At 33.8% G+C, this 20,319-nt stretch overlaps 1 protein-coding gene across 5 annotated transcripts in view; it reads right to left on the reverse strand.

Annotated features, from left to right (window-relative positions):
- The window catches only part of CWC22 (CWC22 spliceosome associated protein homolog), a 57,377-nt gene that overhangs the window by 16,871 nt on the left and 20,187 nt on the right, over positions 1 to 20,319 (reverse strand). For all 5 annotated transcript variants that reach the window (XM_046659159.1, XM_046659156.1, XM_046659158.1 and 2 more), the window contains 11 exons: positions 19,211 to 19,278; positions 17,739 to 17,849; positions 14,640 to 14,885; positions 10,860 to 10,988; positions 9,187 to 9,355; positions 8,768 to 8,821; positions 6,803 to 6,938; positions 6,501 to 6,707; positions 6,350 to 6,412; positions 2,176 to 2,280; positions 778 to 859 (listed from right to left, as the gene is read on the reverse strand). In XM_046659159.1, the coding sequence (XP_046515115.1) occupies positions 778 to 859; positions 2,176 to 2,280; positions 6,350 to 6,412; positions 6,501 to 6,707; positions 6,803 to 6,938; positions 8,768 to 8,821; positions 9,187 to 9,355; positions 10,860 to 10,988; positions 14,640 to 14,885; positions 17,739 to 17,849; positions 19,211 to 19,278 (1,370 nt within the window). The remainder of the gene's footprint in view (positions 1 to 777; positions 860 to 2,175; positions 2,281 to 6,349; positions 6,413 to 6,500; positions 6,708 to 6,802; positions 6,939 to 8,767; positions 8,822 to 9,186; positions 9,356 to 10,859; positions 10,989 to 14,639; positions 14,886 to 17,738; positions 17,850 to 19,210; positions 19,279 to 20,319) is intronic.

The raw sequence follows: 20,319 nt of genomic DNA on the forward strand, positions 1-20,319 counted from the left end.
AGCCAGACTGAAAACAAGATGACTCCCACTTATGAATCATGATTGCTATTACATCATACTAAATGGAAATATACAAAACCTAGTAACAAAACAAAACTGAGAAAACATTCCTCCTCCACTTATGAAATGTAAACACTGTGCCCACTAAATCAATAGGTTGATTCGCACACAAAACAGATGTACCAAGCATTTAACAATTTCATTTATTTCTCTTCAAAACCAAACTCACAGCCTTCAAAGGGAATAGGTTTTGTTTGCATGACATCATAGCACTTCTTAACATTACTTCAAAGAGTCCTCAAAACCTCCCTGAGCCTAATTCCTATTTCCATTTATATTCATTTCCATCTGCAGAACGAATCAGTGTTCAAAAGTTATCATAACAGTGTTTCTCTGCTTAGAACCAGAATGAGAAACCAAATTAGAAAAAAAATATTAAATTTCCACTACAGAATTAAATACTGTGCTAGCTCTGTTATATAGAGTTGTTTTCAGGTTTTTATTAGTGATATTTAACTTTAAGAAATGACATAGCTAAAAGCAACAACAATAAAAAAACATTTCATTATATATCACAATTAGACCTTCCAAATAAGTAAAGACAATGTGCTTTTGAAGCAAAGAGCCAACAGTAGTTTGTTTGCGATGGGGGTAGACAGGCAGGTAGCTTGAGAAGCCTTGAAACGGTATCTAGTTTTCTGTCATTAGATTCTAAAAATCCCACCTCCTTGCCCATTCCCTACCGAACTAAGGATCAACTGAGCCACAGTATCTTACCTTGACTGAATAGCAAGATAAATTGTACGACGAAATGAGACTAGATTAATTTCTGTTTTGTCATGAATAGTCACTTTTTGTCCTGAAAGAAATTAAATATAACAAAATTACGAAACTACAAAAATAAATGAGAAGAACGGAAAATGTATCTCAAAGTAATATTTTCATAAATACATTTAGAATCTATGAGTTTAATATTCTTTTCTACAGTGTAAATTAGTATTTGGAGAATTCAAAACTATTTCAAGTCTTTTGCCCTATCTCATTTTAGTAAGTTTTGTTAGCTCAAAGAAGTCCAGAACCAAATCAGAAAAACTATTTTTGTTTCTGTGTCATCTGCTCAGTTAGACACTATAAAAGGTTGCACTCATGCTGTTGTTTGGTAAAACATTATTTCTAGAGTTATAAAAAGTATCTTGATAATTTAGAAGAACTATAACTTATGGGCAGAAATTCAGTTTCAGAGAACAATAGATCATCATGACAGGTTGGATGGGTCCAATACAAATATGTGTATTTGTCAAAATTTTATCTAATGCATGAAAACTTTCCTTATAAATATTTAATAGTTTTTATTTGAACAGTTATTTTCACATAAAACAAAGAAATTCTAAAGTTAAATGTAGTACATGAATAGTTAGAAGATGTTTTAAACAAGGAAGACACTGGAAAAAAATTAATTTTTATAAAATGTTACAAAAGAACAATACACTCTAAGACAGAACTAAAATACATTATGCCCTAAAAGGGAAAAATATACTGTTAATATTTTCAAATATATAATACAAGTAAATAATGACCAGTTTTAACTGAGACTTAATCAAAGTAAAGTTCTGAGCTTATTTTTCTGTGAAATAACGTAACCAAAGCTGAAGAGGAAGAACATCACGCCTGCTTCTGCACATAGCTTTTGGCCACTCTGCTCTATTTCCACCAAAATGAAGAGCAAATATCTAGGCATTCTCATCTGTCACATTCATGCCACGGTTACATAAATCACGTGCACTCAACATGAATGCACATTTTTCATAGTTTATGTCCAATTAAAATTATGTTGATGTTAAAAAATGTATTTCTTTGTTTAATACTGTTACAGCAGGGTTTTTCAACCTTGGCAATACCGACATTTTGGGCTGGATAATACTTTAATAACACTAGATAATGCTGGGTGGGGGTAGGGGGGGCTGTCTTGTGACTTACAGGATGTTTAACAGCATCCCTAGCCTTCACGCACAAGATGCCAGTAATAACCTTCCCAACTCCCCATAGATTGAGAACCATTGTTTTGGAGGATGACATTAGAATTCATTTAATTTCACACTGTTTTGGAGGATGACATTAGAATTAATTTAATTTCAGAGTATTTGACAGTATTATTTAAATAAGCTATACTTTTACCTTCTTCATCTTCTTCTCCCTCTTCCTCCTCTTCTTCCTCCTCCTCTTCACTACTTCCAGCATCTTGGTCTGTGTTTGAGTCACTATCTCCTTCATCAAGAATTTCTAAAAGAACAAAGTAAATTTAGGAAAATATTAATAAGCAAGTGATAGACATGCACCTCATTCTGAGAAGATAATTTTCAGTTCACTGAAATCCATAGTGGTGTAATAGTTTATCAACCAACAAAGACAATCACAGAGATCTCCTGTTATGATCTAGGTGGTCAGATAACATTATAATTAATTTGAAGAGAGACAGTCACACGTGTAATTCTTCTGCCAGACAGAAAGTGGTTATGAAACAAGGAAAGGATGACAAGAAGAAAGAAAAAGTAGATGAAGGTTTTCCAAAAGAGCAACAGCAATGGAAAAATAAATTAGGAATGGAAACAAGCATATCGGAGTAAAAATATTAGTTCATCATCAGAAAGAAGACAGTCTATTATAAAAAGCTAAGGCTAGACAGAGAAAATAAGAATTTAGGCTAAGAACATTTTTTGAAAGACTAAACAGGGAGAAGAAACACTTGCATAATTTAGTGTTCACTTTAAATAAACAGAAATGAGATTTTTATTAAAATGTTTACCCATTAAATAGAACATTATAATCAACCCAAAGACTTTCCATACGTAAAAGAGAAACAGAAGCCTCTAACAAAATTGGTAAAATGAGTACCTCACTGGACAACGCACATTCAAAACTGGATGAACACAGTGATGTAAACAGACTGCATAAAGCCAGTCATCACGTTAATAGTAAACAAATGACAAAAACTGAAATTGATATTTTGCCCAATGGTTTGTGCTCTAAGCCTGACAAAAGATTTTACAAACACAGCCGACACTTTACTTTTGCATCTCTATTATAATCAGGGAACTTTTAATGCAAAGTTTTGGGGCCAACTCCTCTTTAGGAAAATTCTAATTTCTCTATATCTAACCAAGAAGTATAAGTCAGGAGTCATTTATAATATTTAATATTAGCAGAGAACTTAATATCATGAGGAATAAATTGTTTTATAAAAATGGAGAGCTGTCATTCAGCCCTTAGCTGACATACGAATCTCCTCAAGAATATTTCTAACAAATGTGACTTCAAGAAATAATCTGAAGTGTCTAGTTTATTATTACATAGCATGACTTAGACCTTTAAAAGAGGAAACTATTTAGTATTCAAAAGTAGGAAGACAGGCACTCCTGCTGTTTTCCCAAATGCTGTAAGACCTGAAGCCCGGTACACCTGGGCCACTCTAAGGTGCTAATTACTAAAGCTGTGCCCACTTCCTGCTGCGGCCATTTTTTTATGCCAACTCTAGAAGAACATTTTATGAAAGAAGGAAGGTCAAATGAATTGTCTAGTCGTTTACATCATCCTCTCCTCATCTCTCCACTTTAGAATCTACTTACTGAAATCACTTAGGCAGTGACAATTGGATTTCATCAACTGAATGAACCAGTGGTTTCAAAACATGGTCTATGAGTCCCTGAGGGGATCAGTGGACCTTTCAGGTGGTCCGTGAGGTCAAAACTATTTTCATCATAATACCAAAACATTATCCGTCTTTTCACCGTGCTGACATCTGCACTGATGGTCCAAGAGCAATGGGGGTTAGAATTGCTGCAACCTGAGCCAAATCAAGGCACCTAGCAGTCATTGTGTTCTTTACTGCCACACTCTTGTAGTAGGAAAATAAGCCAGTTTCACTTAAGAATACCCTTGAAGAAGTAGAAAATTATTAATTGTATTAAATCTCAGCCCTTGAGTATAGGCATTTATAATAATCTGAGTAACAAAATATGAAGTTCATATATAGCACTTCTGTTAAAGACAGATGTACAATGGTGATGGTTATCTCAAGGAAAAGCATTTGTGCAACTGTTCAAGGTACATGATGAATTAGCTATTTTTTTCATTTTTACTTGAAAGAATGGTTGATAAACTATAGTTGTTAGGTATTTGGCAGACATTTTCTCAAATATAAACAAAGTGAGATTGTCATCTCAAGGAAAATAACAGTATTTGCCAACATGATAAAATTAAGAGTTTTTAAGAGAAAATTAGAATTTTGGAAAACTTGATTCCACTCCTGTGAGCTTGATAGCTTCCCAATACTTAGACTTTTCTGAGAAGATAGGTGGTTATTTAATAAACATTATTTCTTGACATTGCATTAACACGTTAATTTAAGTTTGATAATGTTAACATGTTACCACTTGGAAGACGTGCATACCTCAGTGAATCAGCATTTTCCAAATGACCAATAAAATGTTACAAAGTCATGCAGAGGTAAAAGATCCATTCACAGTGATAGGCCAATGAATTTTAATGTAACAGAGTATGAAAATTCATGGATGTTGTTTCAGGTTTCACATTACACTTAATCTTTAAGAAACTACTAGCTATTAAATATTAACATAGTATTAAGGAGCAAAATATACACAATTATATGAAAAGGCTATTAAAATATTCCTCCCTTTTCCAACTACATATCTGTGTGAGGCTAAATTTTCTTCACATACTTTAATCAAAACAATCTACTGCAATAGATTAAAATCAGAAACAATATGAAAATTCAACCGTTGCCTATTAAGCCAGACATTAAACTGTACAAAATATATAAACCACGCCATTCTTCTTAAATTTCTGTGTTTTGTAGTTAGTATTATAAAAATATGTAACTTATGTTAACATGTACTAGGTCTATTATTGCTATTTTGAAATAATTGACTATTTTTTATATTCTCAGTTTTAATTTCTAATAAAGTAAATATCAATAGACATAACCCACATAAACAAAAAACTCTTCAGAGTCTTCACTAATTTTCAGGAGTACAAAGGGATCTTGAGGCCAAAGAGTTTAAGAAGTGCTGTAAAAAGGGAGAGTGTTACTTTTCTGCCATTGGCCAACAGCCGAGACCTTAAAGAAATGAATGGGGAATTCCCAAGTTTTAAAAAAACATCATATCAGGTGTAAGAAGAATTCCACAAAATCATTTAGCATCTTTTAGGGAGACTGTAGAAAAAGAAGTTCATAAAAAAAGACAATGGGTCCAAGGAGTTCTCCATGTTTGGAAACTAAATTATAAAGAGAAAAAGGAATCTGTTGCAGTGAAATGCCCCTAGGAAATGAACATCTAAGGAGAGAACCTACTTATTGTACCAGGTTTTTAGGGTAATGTATAGAAATGGAAAACTGCTTACACCTTTACTTTCTACTTCAACATCCCACTTCTAAGCCTGACTACAGCACAGCATGCAGGCAATGGCAGAGTTCTACGTCTCTGCTCTCTCCTCCTAAGGAGCTTGCAGAGCTAAAGTACTTCTCAGGTAAAATCATAACTCAAAGGAAATAAACCCATAAAATTATTATATAGTTGTATAATACAATTATAATAGAATCACATAAGTAGCCTTGAATATTGGCTTTGGAAGAAAAATAATGATACAAACGTGAAAAAAAAATAGTGTCAGCGTCTAAATACTTGCTCTGTGGCAATACAAAGCACTATGTTTTCTTTATCCTACACAAACAGGTAACATTTACTCTTAGATCAAATGAGTAACTTGTTTCAGGTCACTTAGCTACAAATGGCAAAGACAAAATAGAAACCAATGTCCAAATTTAGTGCTTACAATATTTAATGACGTACAAATGATAATAGTAATTTATCCATTTATTAAGTACTGATGCTGTATCTAGCACTGTACCAGAAGAGTATCAACCTGCTCTCAAGAAATAAAGTCTAGCACTTAACAATAAAGTATAGCACTTAATTCAATATTAAATTGGTGGCAATTTAGGCAGTAATTCTTAAGTAGTAGTGAAGTAAAACAAAGGCCACTAGTAATATATGAATATTTCCTAAGAGGGACGACACTTAAGGGTTGCATAATTTAAATAGAGAGACAGAAGAGGGAGACAATGAGGTAAATAATTTAGAATGAAGTAATACCACAGACAAGCACTAAACAGAAAAATAATGCATGGGCAAAAAATGAAGAGAACGGCTTCATAAGACCAGAGATTTCATTAGGTGGGGGTCAGTGATCTATATCTTTCTCTCAGTATTATATAACTATATAAATTGCTTCCACTTATCAAAAATAAATTATTTTATAAAATCCTACATACCCTTCTTAATGGCTTTGTACTTCTCTTCATTCTCCATAAAATTAGGATCCATCTTGAAAACATCTTAAAAAAATAAAAGTTAAATAAGTGTTTATTTTCTATATTTACATTTGTTTGTGTCCCACTTCCCAACCCCCACCTCCTGACTTACTAAGAACATCTTCTGGATTATAGTCATCCTCCAGAGGGAGCATATGGGTGAACTGATCATCTTCTTCCACTAAGTCAAGTCCTTCTAGGATAACAGGGTGGTCCTTGAATCCATCCTTCCTTACTGCAAACATCACTTCAATCATATACTGAACTCTTTTGTCAATTTCAGACTCATGGAGGATGTTTCGAAGGCGTTCAAATATAGCTAAAGTTAAACAGAAAGAAAAGACAATAAAATAAGCAATAAATGTTATAACACGCAAGTTAAAGCTCAATATCAAACCAAGGATACGTACTTACCATTAATTCCTCTTGGTGACACTTGGGTTAATTTGAGGCCACATTCCTTGAGAAAACCAATGGCTACTTCAACACTATCATCTGTCGGTCTTTCCAGGAGTAAAGTGAGCATCTCTAAGCACAAAACTTCATGTGCCTTAAACAGAATGAAGACATTTAGAATAGAGAAAATGCTTGTACATGTACTAACCTCCCATTGATAGTAATTTTAAAAAGTAGCAAATCTGGTTTTTGCAGTGATAATATTGTACATATGATGTGCAAAGTTTATAATACACATAGAAATACTCCAAACACGGGAAAAAATTTTTCTCTCACTTTTCATTATGTATCTGTTAAGAATTTCCCAACGACTTTTCCAAAAATCTTAATTTACTCCACTGAATATAATTATTTGACTCATCTCCAGAAGAAATATTCTTCTTATACTTATATATGGGAAATATATTATCTATAGGCAAATTAACCTCAAAATGTGTTAAAAAAATCATGTACTAATTTTTAATCTGAGATATTTTCATAATCACTATATGAAGAATAATAATATGCTTTTTATAATACCCTTCCCCATGACCACAACTCTTTATATCCATTTCCCAATTTATTCTATCAGCAACTCTGTTAGAAAACAAATGGTTCTTAAGTTACATGAGTACCAATTTTATGAGAAATATCTTTCTGGTAGTTTCTGGTATGCAATGACAGTTTTGAATACTCCCTCTATTTTTTTTTTTTTTTATTAAGTCAAACTCTGTATACTGGCTATGTTCAAAATTTAATATTGATAAATAATGCCAGGTAGAGCGGGAATAAAGTTCTATCAAGAAGCTTTGCTGTAAAAGAAAATGAACTTAGGAAGCATATTCACAACACTCTACATATGTCTTTTTAAAGTCAGACTCTTATTTGAGGTGAGGAGAGAAAAACATAAATCTCAACTCAGGAAAATACCCTCTTCACATTGAGCACATCAAAAATACATACTGCTCTTATTTTGGAGGGTCGGGGGGAGGTTTAATAGTCTTGCATGAGTGACAAGATAATACTGCCCTGTTCCACAACGGGGAAGATGTAAAATATTTATCATTTTAACTGTTCTGTGGCAATGCCAAAAACATCTCCAATGTAAGTGTTATATACATTTGAAAACTGAAACATCTCTGCTGCTATAGACACGTGAAATTAAGTTTCCATGGTCTTAAGTAGCAAGTTATCAATGTAATAATATAACTAATTAGGCTAAAATCTAAAAGGTTTCTATGAGTGAACACTGGAAAGAATTCAGTGTAGGGAAGGATGAAAATATTATTTAATGTTAGAGAAATAAGATTGTGTGATTTCAAAATACTTCCTCTTATGTATAGACACAGTCAAAAATGATAAAATGTATATGTGAAAGAAACCTTCGAGTATGAACAAGAGCAATTTTTTCAAATTTAAACAGAAGCTAAATCAAAATTCTCAAATAGCAAATGAATACAAAATAAATGCAAATTGAACCAATAAAATGATAAATTTCCATTTAAAATAGATTAAAATTATGTAATCTATTATATTTTATAAATTGACTCTAAGAATATATGGCTATATATACTATGTAGTTACAGGGAATAGAATTTCTTTATAGAGTATCAGATATTATTAGGTTCTCACAAACATCAGGTACAGGGGAAAGGAGTAGAAGAGATAGCAACTTAATTTTTTAATAAAAATGATTAAATTACATTCATTGAAGGAATAATTTGCAGTTAAGTAACCAAGTTATCAATTTGATAAATTATTTTGCGTTCCTCTTTATATTAAAGAACATTAAATGCATTTATTATAGCTTTAAGATGAAAATATTATCCCATATAGTTTCTGAAGGACTAAATCAAAACAAAAATAGAGAAGTGTCACTGAAGTGGCATCAAGTCCACAGTCTAATGCCACTGAATGGCACCAAGTTTTAAGATAATTACTTACCACATTTTGGTTAATCAGATGTGCAACAAATTTTGAAGCAGTCAGACAAAGTGGCTGAAAAGTGAAGGCAGAGACAAAGTTAATCTATAAACTAAAACCAATTCTCATTTCTCTCTAGAATCTACAGCTTACTTACATACTATTTAAAATATGTACAAGGGTAATTCTTATATTTTAAGAAAGTAGTAAGATGAAAACTAATACATTTCTGGCTAAATGGTTATAATTCAACACTTACAGTCATCATTTTTGTTGCTCATTGTCAGAGGCAGGGATATTTCATAAGAACACAAAAAGTTCCCATGAAACACACAGTTTTTAAGAACTCCTCTGTAGAAATCAACACTGTTTACTATCACTGATACTGGTTTAGCAGTGTGCCCCTGTGTGGCAGTTTACTTCAAGCCCATCATACATACCTTATCATTTCTTCGGTAGCCTTTTCGAAAGTTAAGAATCAACCTCTTGAGGATTAATTCTCCAATTTGTGGAAATTTTGAGTTGATAATCGCCACTAATGCTGCATAAACATGGGTGAAGATTGGAGAAGCACTCTGTGCTTGCAAAACAGATCTGGACAGCAGGCCTCTGTTTAAAAAAGAAAACAAAGAGTCAACAATCATCACCAATTTAATTAGACGAAAAAAACTCCTAATTTAAAATCCAACATTACTCCTCTGTAAATATCACAAAAGCTAAATCAGGACTAAATTTTCACCACGTTAGCCAGGTGAAGAGTTTGTCTTGGCAATAAAAATTGCTTTTGAGAAAACAAAACTTCAATTTGTGTTTTTCTAAAACAGATTTTACAATTTTTTCTTCAAATTTTTTCTCTTAATATAATCCTTCTTTTCCTGCTCCTGTTTGTTATATCTAGTCATGAATTTGAGCTTTTTAAATTCCTTATATTTAATATTTCCAAAAAAGTGAAGGGAAAAATGACCTCCTTCAAAAGTACTAAACTTAGACTCAATGTAAAATTTCTGCTATGGGTCCATCATCTATATAAAATTTTGTGATTAAAGATAAATTTGGGTGGTTTCCATCTTTAAGCCTATTTTTAGTGAAATAAAAATGAAGATGTGAAAAACTCCTATGACAGATAAAGACACAATCAAAGCACTACAAGAAAAATGCTAAAACAGTGACAGGAAGATAAAAGGTTCCCCTTCTAACTCATTTTGAAATGACCATGTTTCTACATGCAGTTGATAAGGGGAGAGAGTGAAGTGGGCTAATTGAAGAACTATTTTTAACAATGCAACGACAAACAGTTATTGGAGTGTCAAAAGGCAGGAAAACAATGCCTTAGTAGTCATCAGGTTTAGGTATGACAACAGAATCACTAGAATAAAAATGAGAAAAGAGAACCCAGCTTACAAACTGTAAGATCCTAAGCAACCCACACAACTTCTGAGTCTGCTTCTCTCTGAGTAAAGTGGGGGAGCTCTACCTATCTTTGAGGCCAATGGCTGCCTCCTGGTCAACTTTCTATAGCCCCACAACATACTATACCTTGCTTTATAGTCCCAGTGTTTTTGAGATGATGACTCAAGGTCATGTGAAATGACATGGAAAAACAGCCCTCAGATTTTAAAGTAATAAATAGAATACAGAATATTTCTATTTCCTGGCCCTTTATAATATCACTATTACTTAAAACCACACAGAAAATGGGTAAGTCATTTCTTTCTGCTTTTCTAAAATTTACTGATCTTTCTCATTTCTTTCACATTCTCACTTTGCTTTCACTAGAAATTAAACTGGTTTGAGGTAGCTCTTTTATCTATACATAAATAAATAAAATACCCATTATTCCTCATGTGTTTAAATTAACAAAGTATTCAGTAAACAAATGTCTGTGCAAAAATCATTACATGACATCAAAACTTCTCAAAAATCAAAAACTCACACAACCTCTAACAGTGAAGTATAGTTATTTGTTAGTAGCTTACATTTTTACAAGAACTGCATTTTAAATAAATATTCTCAATTATCTTTGAAAGAAAGCACAAAAAATGATTGTTGTTCATGTAGATATTATGTTCCATTGAGAAACTGCTGAGATACTATAAATAAAATAACTGCTTACCTTCCTCTAACTATATTTTCTTGAAGCAGTTCTTGAATGATAATACCTATATTAGAAATGTTGACTTTGTTGATAAGACCATTGATTGACTTCTTTAAGGCCTCCCAGCTCATCCTCTGGTATGCTAAGCTAAAAAGAATTGATTTTAATAAAGATGAAAACTTAGTCAACAATTAAAATAACAAGAGGTTATAATAACATAAAAAAATACTTAGTGTTCCTTTATTTTTAACACTTTTCATAAAATGACCCCATAGTGTAGTAAAATATATAACTATATGAATACACAGATTACATCCTAAACCACATTTGATGTTCTGTACATATGATGCTAATCTATAGACCACTTCCCTTTAATAACATAATAAGATTATGTAAGGATAATGTTTTGTTCTTATGTCCATGTATATTGCAATTTACAACACTCAGTCAGATTCAACACATGCTTATTTTACATTATAACACTTCATTTACTTAAACTTGTCTTTAAAGGAAGTATTTTAAAATAAAAGCCATTATTTATTTACTTATTTTTGCTGAGGAAGATTTGCCCTGAGCTAACATCTGTTGCCAATCTTCTTTTTGCTTGAGGAAGATTTGCCCCAAGCTAACATCTGTGCCAACCTTCCTCTATTTTGTATGTGGGTTGCCACCACAGCATGGCCACTGCTGGAGTGGGAGAGGTCTGCACCCGGGAACCGAACCCTGGCCACTGAAGCAGAGCGTGAACTTAACCACGAGGCCATGGGGCTGGCCTTAATTATTCTTTATTTTAAATTACAATATGAAATACCCAAATATAAGCCATAAAAAGAAAATTTTTATTATGTTCTTTCCTATAAAAGCTTGACAAGGAAAACAAAATTAAATGTTTTAAACTATAAAGAAATGGTAATAATTACATGAAAATGGAAAGTACATAAAATCATGGGGTTGAAAGACTGTTCTAAGTATTTTAAAGAACACTTCTGTGTTTAGACAGTAGTCCCACAGCTGAATGCTAGATGGTTATACTGTTTTTTAACTTAGATCTTAGGTACAATATTTAGCTTCATTGGGTTTCTTTAGGTTAAACTTACCAGTATCTAAGATCTTTTAAAGCTCTAAAAGTCTATGTTTTTTATAATTATTTCCCTGCGGCATATGATTTAAGCTGCAGGAAGTCTTAGCTTTTTTTCCTTCCTTACACCTCTCTGGCAGTCTGGTGAAGCTGATGGACTTCTTGGAATAAGAGCCACAAATACACAGGATTACAAAGGATACCAGTCATACTGAAATATAGTTTCCAAAGCATGAAAAGAACAAAAGTTTCACATAATATTTTATGTGCTTCTTGACATATTAAATAACAAGAATTGGTGGTAGGTCTAATAACTTCTTTAATTTCCAAGTAGTACGGCTTTAAACAAAATCTTGAGATATTTGCAAGAAATACTCTGTTAATACTATTATCTATCGACTATATTCCCAGTAGAAAGAAATGCTAAATTTTATAGAGATTAGTAAAAATAAAGATTCAATTTTTTCCCCATTCACCTTCACAGATTGCCTGAATTCTACTCACAGACCTCTTGCAGGTCTGTAGGTTAAGAATCCCTGTTCTAGAGTAGCATACCAAGGAGGGGTTGTAAGAACAGTCCGCCCTGGTGGGGAAGAGTATTTTATCACTGACAGCGTCCTTGGCAGGCACTGAAGATAAAAAGCACACTGACGTCCAGCTAATTTTGTTATTGTTTCTAAATTCTCTACAGATCATGCGCCATGTGACGGCCTGCACCTGAGGTGGACGACGCTCACTGCCCCAACCCCAACCCTTTAGTACGCCACTATTGCTAGAGAAATGAGATCTATGGCTTAACAAGTAGTCTGATGAATAAGATACTGCTGATACATAATCACAACCTCTCCTATTAAACTTTGGTCAAAAGACTCTATCAAGTACAATTGTACCTCCTAATGAGGAAGTCTACGATCACCTGATTAAGTATCTACTAACAGCAAAGACTATAAACTTCTCTTGGAGACATCTACTCCTCCTTGCACACTATATAGCCTACGAATAGACTTCAATTGTATATAAAATTACCTTCCAGGAACTGGCTTAAAATTCCATATACTGCTGACTCTCCTCTGCCTACTTTATTTATAAGGACATAAGACTCGGACTAACAATGCTTCTAGTCTTTTACAATTAGGCTTGCTTTGGACTAGACTGGTGAAAGTGATGTTCCCACCAGTGCCTTTCGAAGGAGAAGAATGCCTACACGATCATGAAGCTCCCACAACCACAGAAGCCACCCCCAAATCCCTTCTCAACACAACACACCAGGCATTACTACCAAGTGCTGGAATATGACACATAAAGAGAAACTTATTAGTTTTAAATGTAATGTCATCTAATGTCCCTTTCTAGTTCATATTATTTTTTAATTTTAATTTATTTTAAATCTTTATACTTTATTTTATATAAACGGCATTTCTACTTCAAGCTAATTCTCGAAACAAATTTAGATTTCATTTATATAAGGTTCCTAAGTACTTTCAAGTTGCCATTAAAATACCCATGAAAGACGTGGGGATACTCTTTCTTCGCTCACCAACAATCTGTTCTTCTTAAAGTGTAGCTACCCTCTATCCTAATCTTTTTTACTAACTACCTGGCAACTGAGTGACCATTTCAATCTTGGCACGCACTTTTCCTGGTTATTATCTCATTCCACGAGAGAAAAAGGTCTTGAAAACTTAGTTGCACTTTCCGAGATAGCTCCTTACCATCAAAATTATTTATTTTTTATTTTTTTTTAAAGATTTTATTTTTTCCTTTTTCTCCCCAAAGCCCCCCAGTACATAGTTGTATATTCTTTGTTGTGGGTCCTTCTAGTTGTGGCATGTGGGGCGCTGCCTCAGCGTGGTTTGATGAGCAGTGTCATGTCCGCACCCAGGATTCGAACCAACGAAACACTGGGCCGCCTGCAGCGGAGCGCGGGAACTTAACCGCTCGGCCACGGGGCCAGCCCCACCATCAAAATTATTTTGAAAACAGAAGGAAAGTATTTTGAGTGTAAATGTTCATATATGAATTGTGATCGTTTGCCTTACTGTAGCAAAAACTTATAGTCTAAGAAATGGAGGAAAAAGAGAAAATTGTCAACTTAGTTTCATACATTAGTATAGCGGTTATCATACTATATCCATGGGCCAAATGTAGCCCACAGCCTGTTTTTGTAAATAAAGCTTTATTGGAAAGCACCCATACTCATGTGTTTACATATTATCTTTGGCTATATTCGCACTGTTAACAGCAGAGCTGAGTAGCTGCAACAGAGAGAGAAGAATGCACAAAGTCTAAAATATTTACTATTTGGCCTTTCATAGAAAAAGTTTGCTGACTCCTGCTTTGGAGCAACTGGAAAGATCCATTGTAAGTCTAAAGTATCAATAGTACTCTTGATTATCTATGAAAAATGGACATGACTAATAGGCATGCAGGCAACTATGAAAGGAATAGCTTGAAAATAGTAATAAAACAGTAAGTGACCTTTCCTCAAACTTTTTAATTCATTAATGCAAAAAAGTAAAAAAAATTATGAGTAATGTCAGGGCAAATAGTACGCAGATCTCCAAAGGAGCTTACGGAGTAAGGAAGGAAAGAAGTCTAATTTGAGATCTCTGTCACTGTGGACTAAAGTATATTCCCAACAACCAAGGTTAATTAGATCATAGTTGATTTTTTTTCAATGAGGATATCATTGCCTTGTATACTCAGTGATATCAACATGCCTGTTTTTATCTGTAATCTGTTCTTGCATCATTCTGAGCTTTGCAGGAGGAATATATGCTCCACCAGTGCGAGTAAGGAGAGGATCCAGCTCATCTTTCTTCTTCTTTGCAGTAGGTTCATCCTGAGCAGGCGAGCTCTGGGTTACCGACGGTTCTGGGCTTCTTCTCCTAGGAGATGGGGATTTCCGGGACCTTTTGCGATCCATATCTCTTTCTCTTTCTCTGCGTTTTTCTCGGTCCCTACTTCTGTAATATTAATTTTTTAAAAATGGAGAAAAACAACATAAAAGACATTTTTAAAATAAACTACATACCAAATGAGCAAGTCCATGAGTGGGTGGGTCCCACAAATTCAGACAAGGAAAAGTGGTTGGGAATGGTGAGGAAGTGCTTCACAGAAAAAATGTAACTTAAACTAGGTCTTGAAAGCTTCACAGGATTTACAGTGGGGGGGGGGTGGGGGGGGAGGGGGAAGGGAGGATGGCATTCTACAACTAACAGAAGACAGAGTAACTACTGAAAAACTGAGCAAGGGTGTTCAGAGCAGAATGAGTACAACAGTCAGAAAACAACAAAGAATCATGTATGATGGTAGTTGGAAAGATGAGTTCAAGTTAGACTATAAAATCTCAAAAGACAAGCAACAGACTTTAACTTCTTTTTTGTTTGTTTTTTGTTGATGAGGAAGATTTGCCCTGAGCTAACATCAGTGCCCATCTTCCTCCGCTCTGCATGTAGGATGCCTCCACAGCATGGCTGACAGATGGAGTAGGTCCATGCCAGGGATCCGAACCCAGGAACCTAGGCCACTGAAGCGGAGCATGCAGAACTTTAACCACTCAGCCATGGGGCCGGCCCCAGACTTTTAAGTTTTTTATAGTAGAAGTAATGGGGAATCATTAATAGTTTCTGAGTGGGATAGTGACATGAAAATAGTGTTTTAAGAAGACAAACTGACCTGTGATGTACACGATAAATTGTACAAAGGAGAAACCAGAGTTTAGCTCCAATAAAGGTAGTTTAGGAGTAAGACTGTTATAAAAAAATATAATATTTGAAATTCTTTCTTGATAGAACTGATATTTTTATTAGAAATCACAGAATATCAGAAGCTTCTGGTTATCTAAAACAATGTAAAAAAAATCAACCATTTTTAGCCACAATAACTGTTCTCTAATGTAGGTGAATATCCTTTCTTAAGCTGACACTTTTTAAAGAATCAGGGTATTCTTCTCTGAAACTATCAAGGACTAAGAGGAAAGAGTGAATCTTTGCTTTTTGCTATCTTTCCCAAGAGAACTTTGTCCACTTACTAATTTTTACATATACTGCCTTAGAAACTCTGATCATTCTGCTCAGGCTTTGTACAACCATGAGTTATATGAATTATAACCATGAGTTATATACAGTAAATAAAAACAAGTTTTGTATTATCATTATACTAATGCAGGTGCCGTGTTACCAGGAAACCGCTGGATAGATTTTACTAAATCTAGAGGGTATACTCGAGATGGTCTGTCTTAATATATAGTAATAAAACCTACCTGGAGGAAAAAAAGCAGTCAGTTTTGAAACTGAAGTATAACGAGATCTAAGTGACTGTCCATGATGATAGACAGTCTGCATACACTAAGAGTGAACAGAGCGGGAAAAAGTGGTTTCAAATAGAAACTCCAATTAGTCACAAAGGCAGGTGCTCTGAAATCTAGGCACTGATTTGCAAGTGAGCTGCTTGTTATTGTGAATGGAACATGTTCCAAGACAGAAGCTACAGCAGGGATTTACTGACACTGGTTATGATTCTTCTGAGAAACACCAGGTAAGACAGCTAGCTGCCTGATAAAATCATGTCCTTATAATTATAGTGTTTGTTCCTTTAGAGCACAGAAGTACCAGTGTCTTCTTGGAGTCTAAATAGAAAACATTTCTCTTCAACTGCTTTGTACTGTTAGCCTTTATGTTCTATGTAACACATAGCCTGCTTACTTCACAATGTGACTGTGTGGATCAAATGAGAGTTTACATACATACACTGAACCAGAGTTACAGTAAAGTGATAGAGTCAGGGGTTATGGCAAAAAACATGGGCTTTGGAGTCAGAATTGAGTTCAGATCCCAGTTTCATCATCTACCAGACAGCCAACTGAAACCTCAGGTAAGTTAATCACTTGAAACCCATTTCCTTATTTGTAAATTAGGAAAAATAATATCTAGGTAGTAAGAGTTTTGGGAGTATTTGAGAAAGTATATAGAATGCCTCACTCACCAATTATGGTGGTAGCAGTTGTTCTTATTAAGGTGTCATTAAGGCGACAGCAGATGAGCCTGGCTTTTGGAGGTGAATTTAATCTGACATTTTAGGATTGGGTACACATTAGAAAGTAAGTAGTGAGAAGGAAAGTTTGGAAGCAGATTCAAATAATGTGCTTAGCTCCAAACTGCAGAGGAATTTGATCAAAATTCTAGTAGGGGTTTAATGTTGGTAGTCATGGAGAGGATAATATGAGAGAGACATTAAAAAGGATATAGAACTTAGCCTACGATAAAACATGGTAGACAAGGTTTTGAAACTGGATCACTACTAAGGCGGGTAGTCAAGTTCTCCAAGACTCAAGTAAGAATAATTTATATTTAAATAAAAACTATAGATTGGTAACTTCAATCTCAATGTCCCTCTGATATTATGCAGGAAAGTAAATTTAGATCACCCTATGTCATATAATATAAACTACTTTCTTTCATTCGGTAAAGCATCTCAGAAACTCACATAAGCCAGCTCCTCACGTAGTACACGATAACAAATAGGAGCTTGCGCTCTACAGTCAAACAGACCTGGACTTGCCACTGATATGGTTCTAAAACACAAACAAATGACTTACTTTCTCTAAGTCTCAGTTTCTACATTTGTAAAACAGACATAACAGTATCTACCTCATATGTTTACTACAAGGAGTTAATTCACATGAAGTCCTTATTAGACAGCCTGGCACATAAGAACATCCATTTAACGCCAGCTGCAATCATTATTGTTTTATTATAAGGCATAAAGAAAATTTAAAGAAATATAATTTTTCTATAGTTAAAGTGTCCAATACTAACCGTGACTCCATGCTACTGTCATAAGAACGCCCCCGTCTTGAATGCTCATAGTCTGACTTGCTGTAATCAAAGTAATCTCTGTCCCGAGGGGATCTTTCTTGTTCTGCATATCTAACACATAAATAAGAAAAGCAAAGTTATAAGTCGAAAACAACTATGTTATAAATACTTAGGAAAATCATATATTAGTAATGCTAAAGCAACTCTATGACTGAACGATATTTTATCAAATTGCTTTTAACAAACAGCTTATTTTATTGACATCCATTCATTCAGCTGTGATTATAAAAGCTTTCAGCTTATGCACAGAACAAGTCCTGAAACTCACTTAACCAAACATGTTCATCTTGACTCACACTGTCTTTAGTAAAAGATATGTATCTGGATATCCTTTATAGTTGGCATGAAAAAGGCTATCCTGCAAACGACTCCCTTTGCTTAGCTGGCTCATTTTATCAAAGCACTGAACAAATGAGACCAATGTCATTGGCTGGCCTCCATAAAAACCAGTTTAACTTCACTCCAAAAAACTACATTCATCAGCTGTTATTCTTGAAACTGCAGTACTGGACAGCACTGATTATGGGTTGAAATTATTAGCAAACACAGATGGGTAACATAAGATCTGCTATTTGAATCTTAAAAGTCAATAAAATCAGAGAAGCTTAAGAGAAGTTAAATACATACACACCTAATAAATATATATAGTAACAATCCATATTTTATATACACATCTATGATTAATTTATATAGACACACACATTCATGTCTGTGTCTGTGTGTGGAGAGAGAATTTTTTTTTTTAATATATATACAGGGAGTAGGTGATTGATGAAAGGTAGTAAGTAGTTGCAAACCAGGACAATTAACTTAATGTCCGTAAAGCAAAGGTTTTTAGAGACAGCAGAGTAGAACTGGAAGAAAGTACGGGGGGATAAGGAAGAGATTAGACAACTGAAAGAAAGTTTAGAGGATGCTTCTCCCTTCAAAAATTATTTTTAATGGTCACAGCTTACTAAGTGAAACAACTGAATGCACAATGAACATTAACGGGAACATTTCTAGATCATTCATCTTAATACAACTGTGTCAAGATATAAATACATATCTAAATATTTTGAAAACTATAGAGTTATGTAAATGTAGAGCATAGCACTAACAGGAAAAGCAGCACTTCAAAATAATGTGATTTCGACTCAGTTTTCCATTTTATAAACTGTCATTCTAGTTAGATTTGAGATATTAGAATTATGCCCTCTCATCTAAAAAATTACATAAAACCTACATTTATTTATTAGAAATTCTACAACAGTCATTGAAGGACAATTCGTCCCCAAGCCCACTCAAGTGATATTGTTTATAAAATCAAAAAGAAGCTGTTCATCCTAAAATTAGAAACCTAAGAGCTAAACAATTTTTCAAACTTACTATAAAAAATTTAAATTGCATTTGGAACACATAAAACTGTTTACCTGTCTTCTGGAGAGGAAGTCCTCTGATATGAAGTATAGTTTTCCCTTCTGTCATGACCAGAAGAATGCTTTTAAAGGGAAAAAAGAGGGAGGGGGCATTTAAAAATTATGTTAAAAAACATATAGACAATGAAACATGTATCTTGGAAAATTGGAAGAGCTTTAGAAATTATTTCAAAACTTTTTTTTAATCATGAGAATAATTCATGTTACCTAAACAGTACAGAAGATAAAACAGAATTTGCAGGCCATCTAAGGTAAATGTCTACGGCAGATACCTGTTTTCACTATGAACCAAATATTTTAACCAAAAAAATTCAAGGTAGAAGAAAATAATTCTCAGATTTTTGATGCCACAATTGATATTTTATTCCTATGTAAGTTTTAAAATTATAGAATACCATTTTTATAAAGGCCTTCTCCTGGTGAAAAACAAGACCAAGGGCCAGAGGTTTTCTAGCAAGAGCTCACCTTTATGGTTATGCTCAAGTCATGATACTGCTCATACTTCCTTATCACCTTTGGCTTGTAAAAATCACAACTTTAGGTTACTAAACCTAGATAAAATAAATAGCTAGAAGAAACTGAAGCGAAATTCACTTTTGTTTTCAGTAAACATTATTTGAGTGTCTGATAAGTATGGCACTAAATTAGGCTCTAAGGATTTGAAAAACATGACTCGTAAGATAGCTCCTAGGCCAGGTCCTCTGAAAAATAACAGACACACAAATACATAATTTCAGTGTAACATGAGATCGAAGAGACATGTGACATGAGACAGAGATATGAACTATCCAGTTTGATAATTTAAAAATGCAAATATATTTAAGAAGCCAAAATATTTATCACTATAAATTTTTTATACCACTGGTCAACATTCATATTGACAAACTTTTTTTTAAGAATTAAAATAATTTTAATTAACATAACTATAAGAAAGGAAAAACAGTTTTTTAAAGTACCTTCATCTTGAAATCTAAGAAAAAGTAAATCAAATAATGAGTAACTTGTTTGGCATACTTACATGCTTGCTTCATTAATGGGAAAAAGATACATTTAAAAACAGAAAATTATACTGTATAGAAATGTAAACAAGCTCCAATTTACTC

This window comes from Equus quagga, chromosome 4 (genome assembly GCF_021613505.1).
Source record: "Equus quagga isolate Etosha38 chromosome 4, UCLA_HA_Equagga_1.0, whole genome shotgun sequence".
Classification (NCBI taxonomy): domain Eukaryota; kingdom Metazoa; phylum Chordata; class Mammalia; order Perissodactyla; family Equidae; genus Equus; species Equus quagga.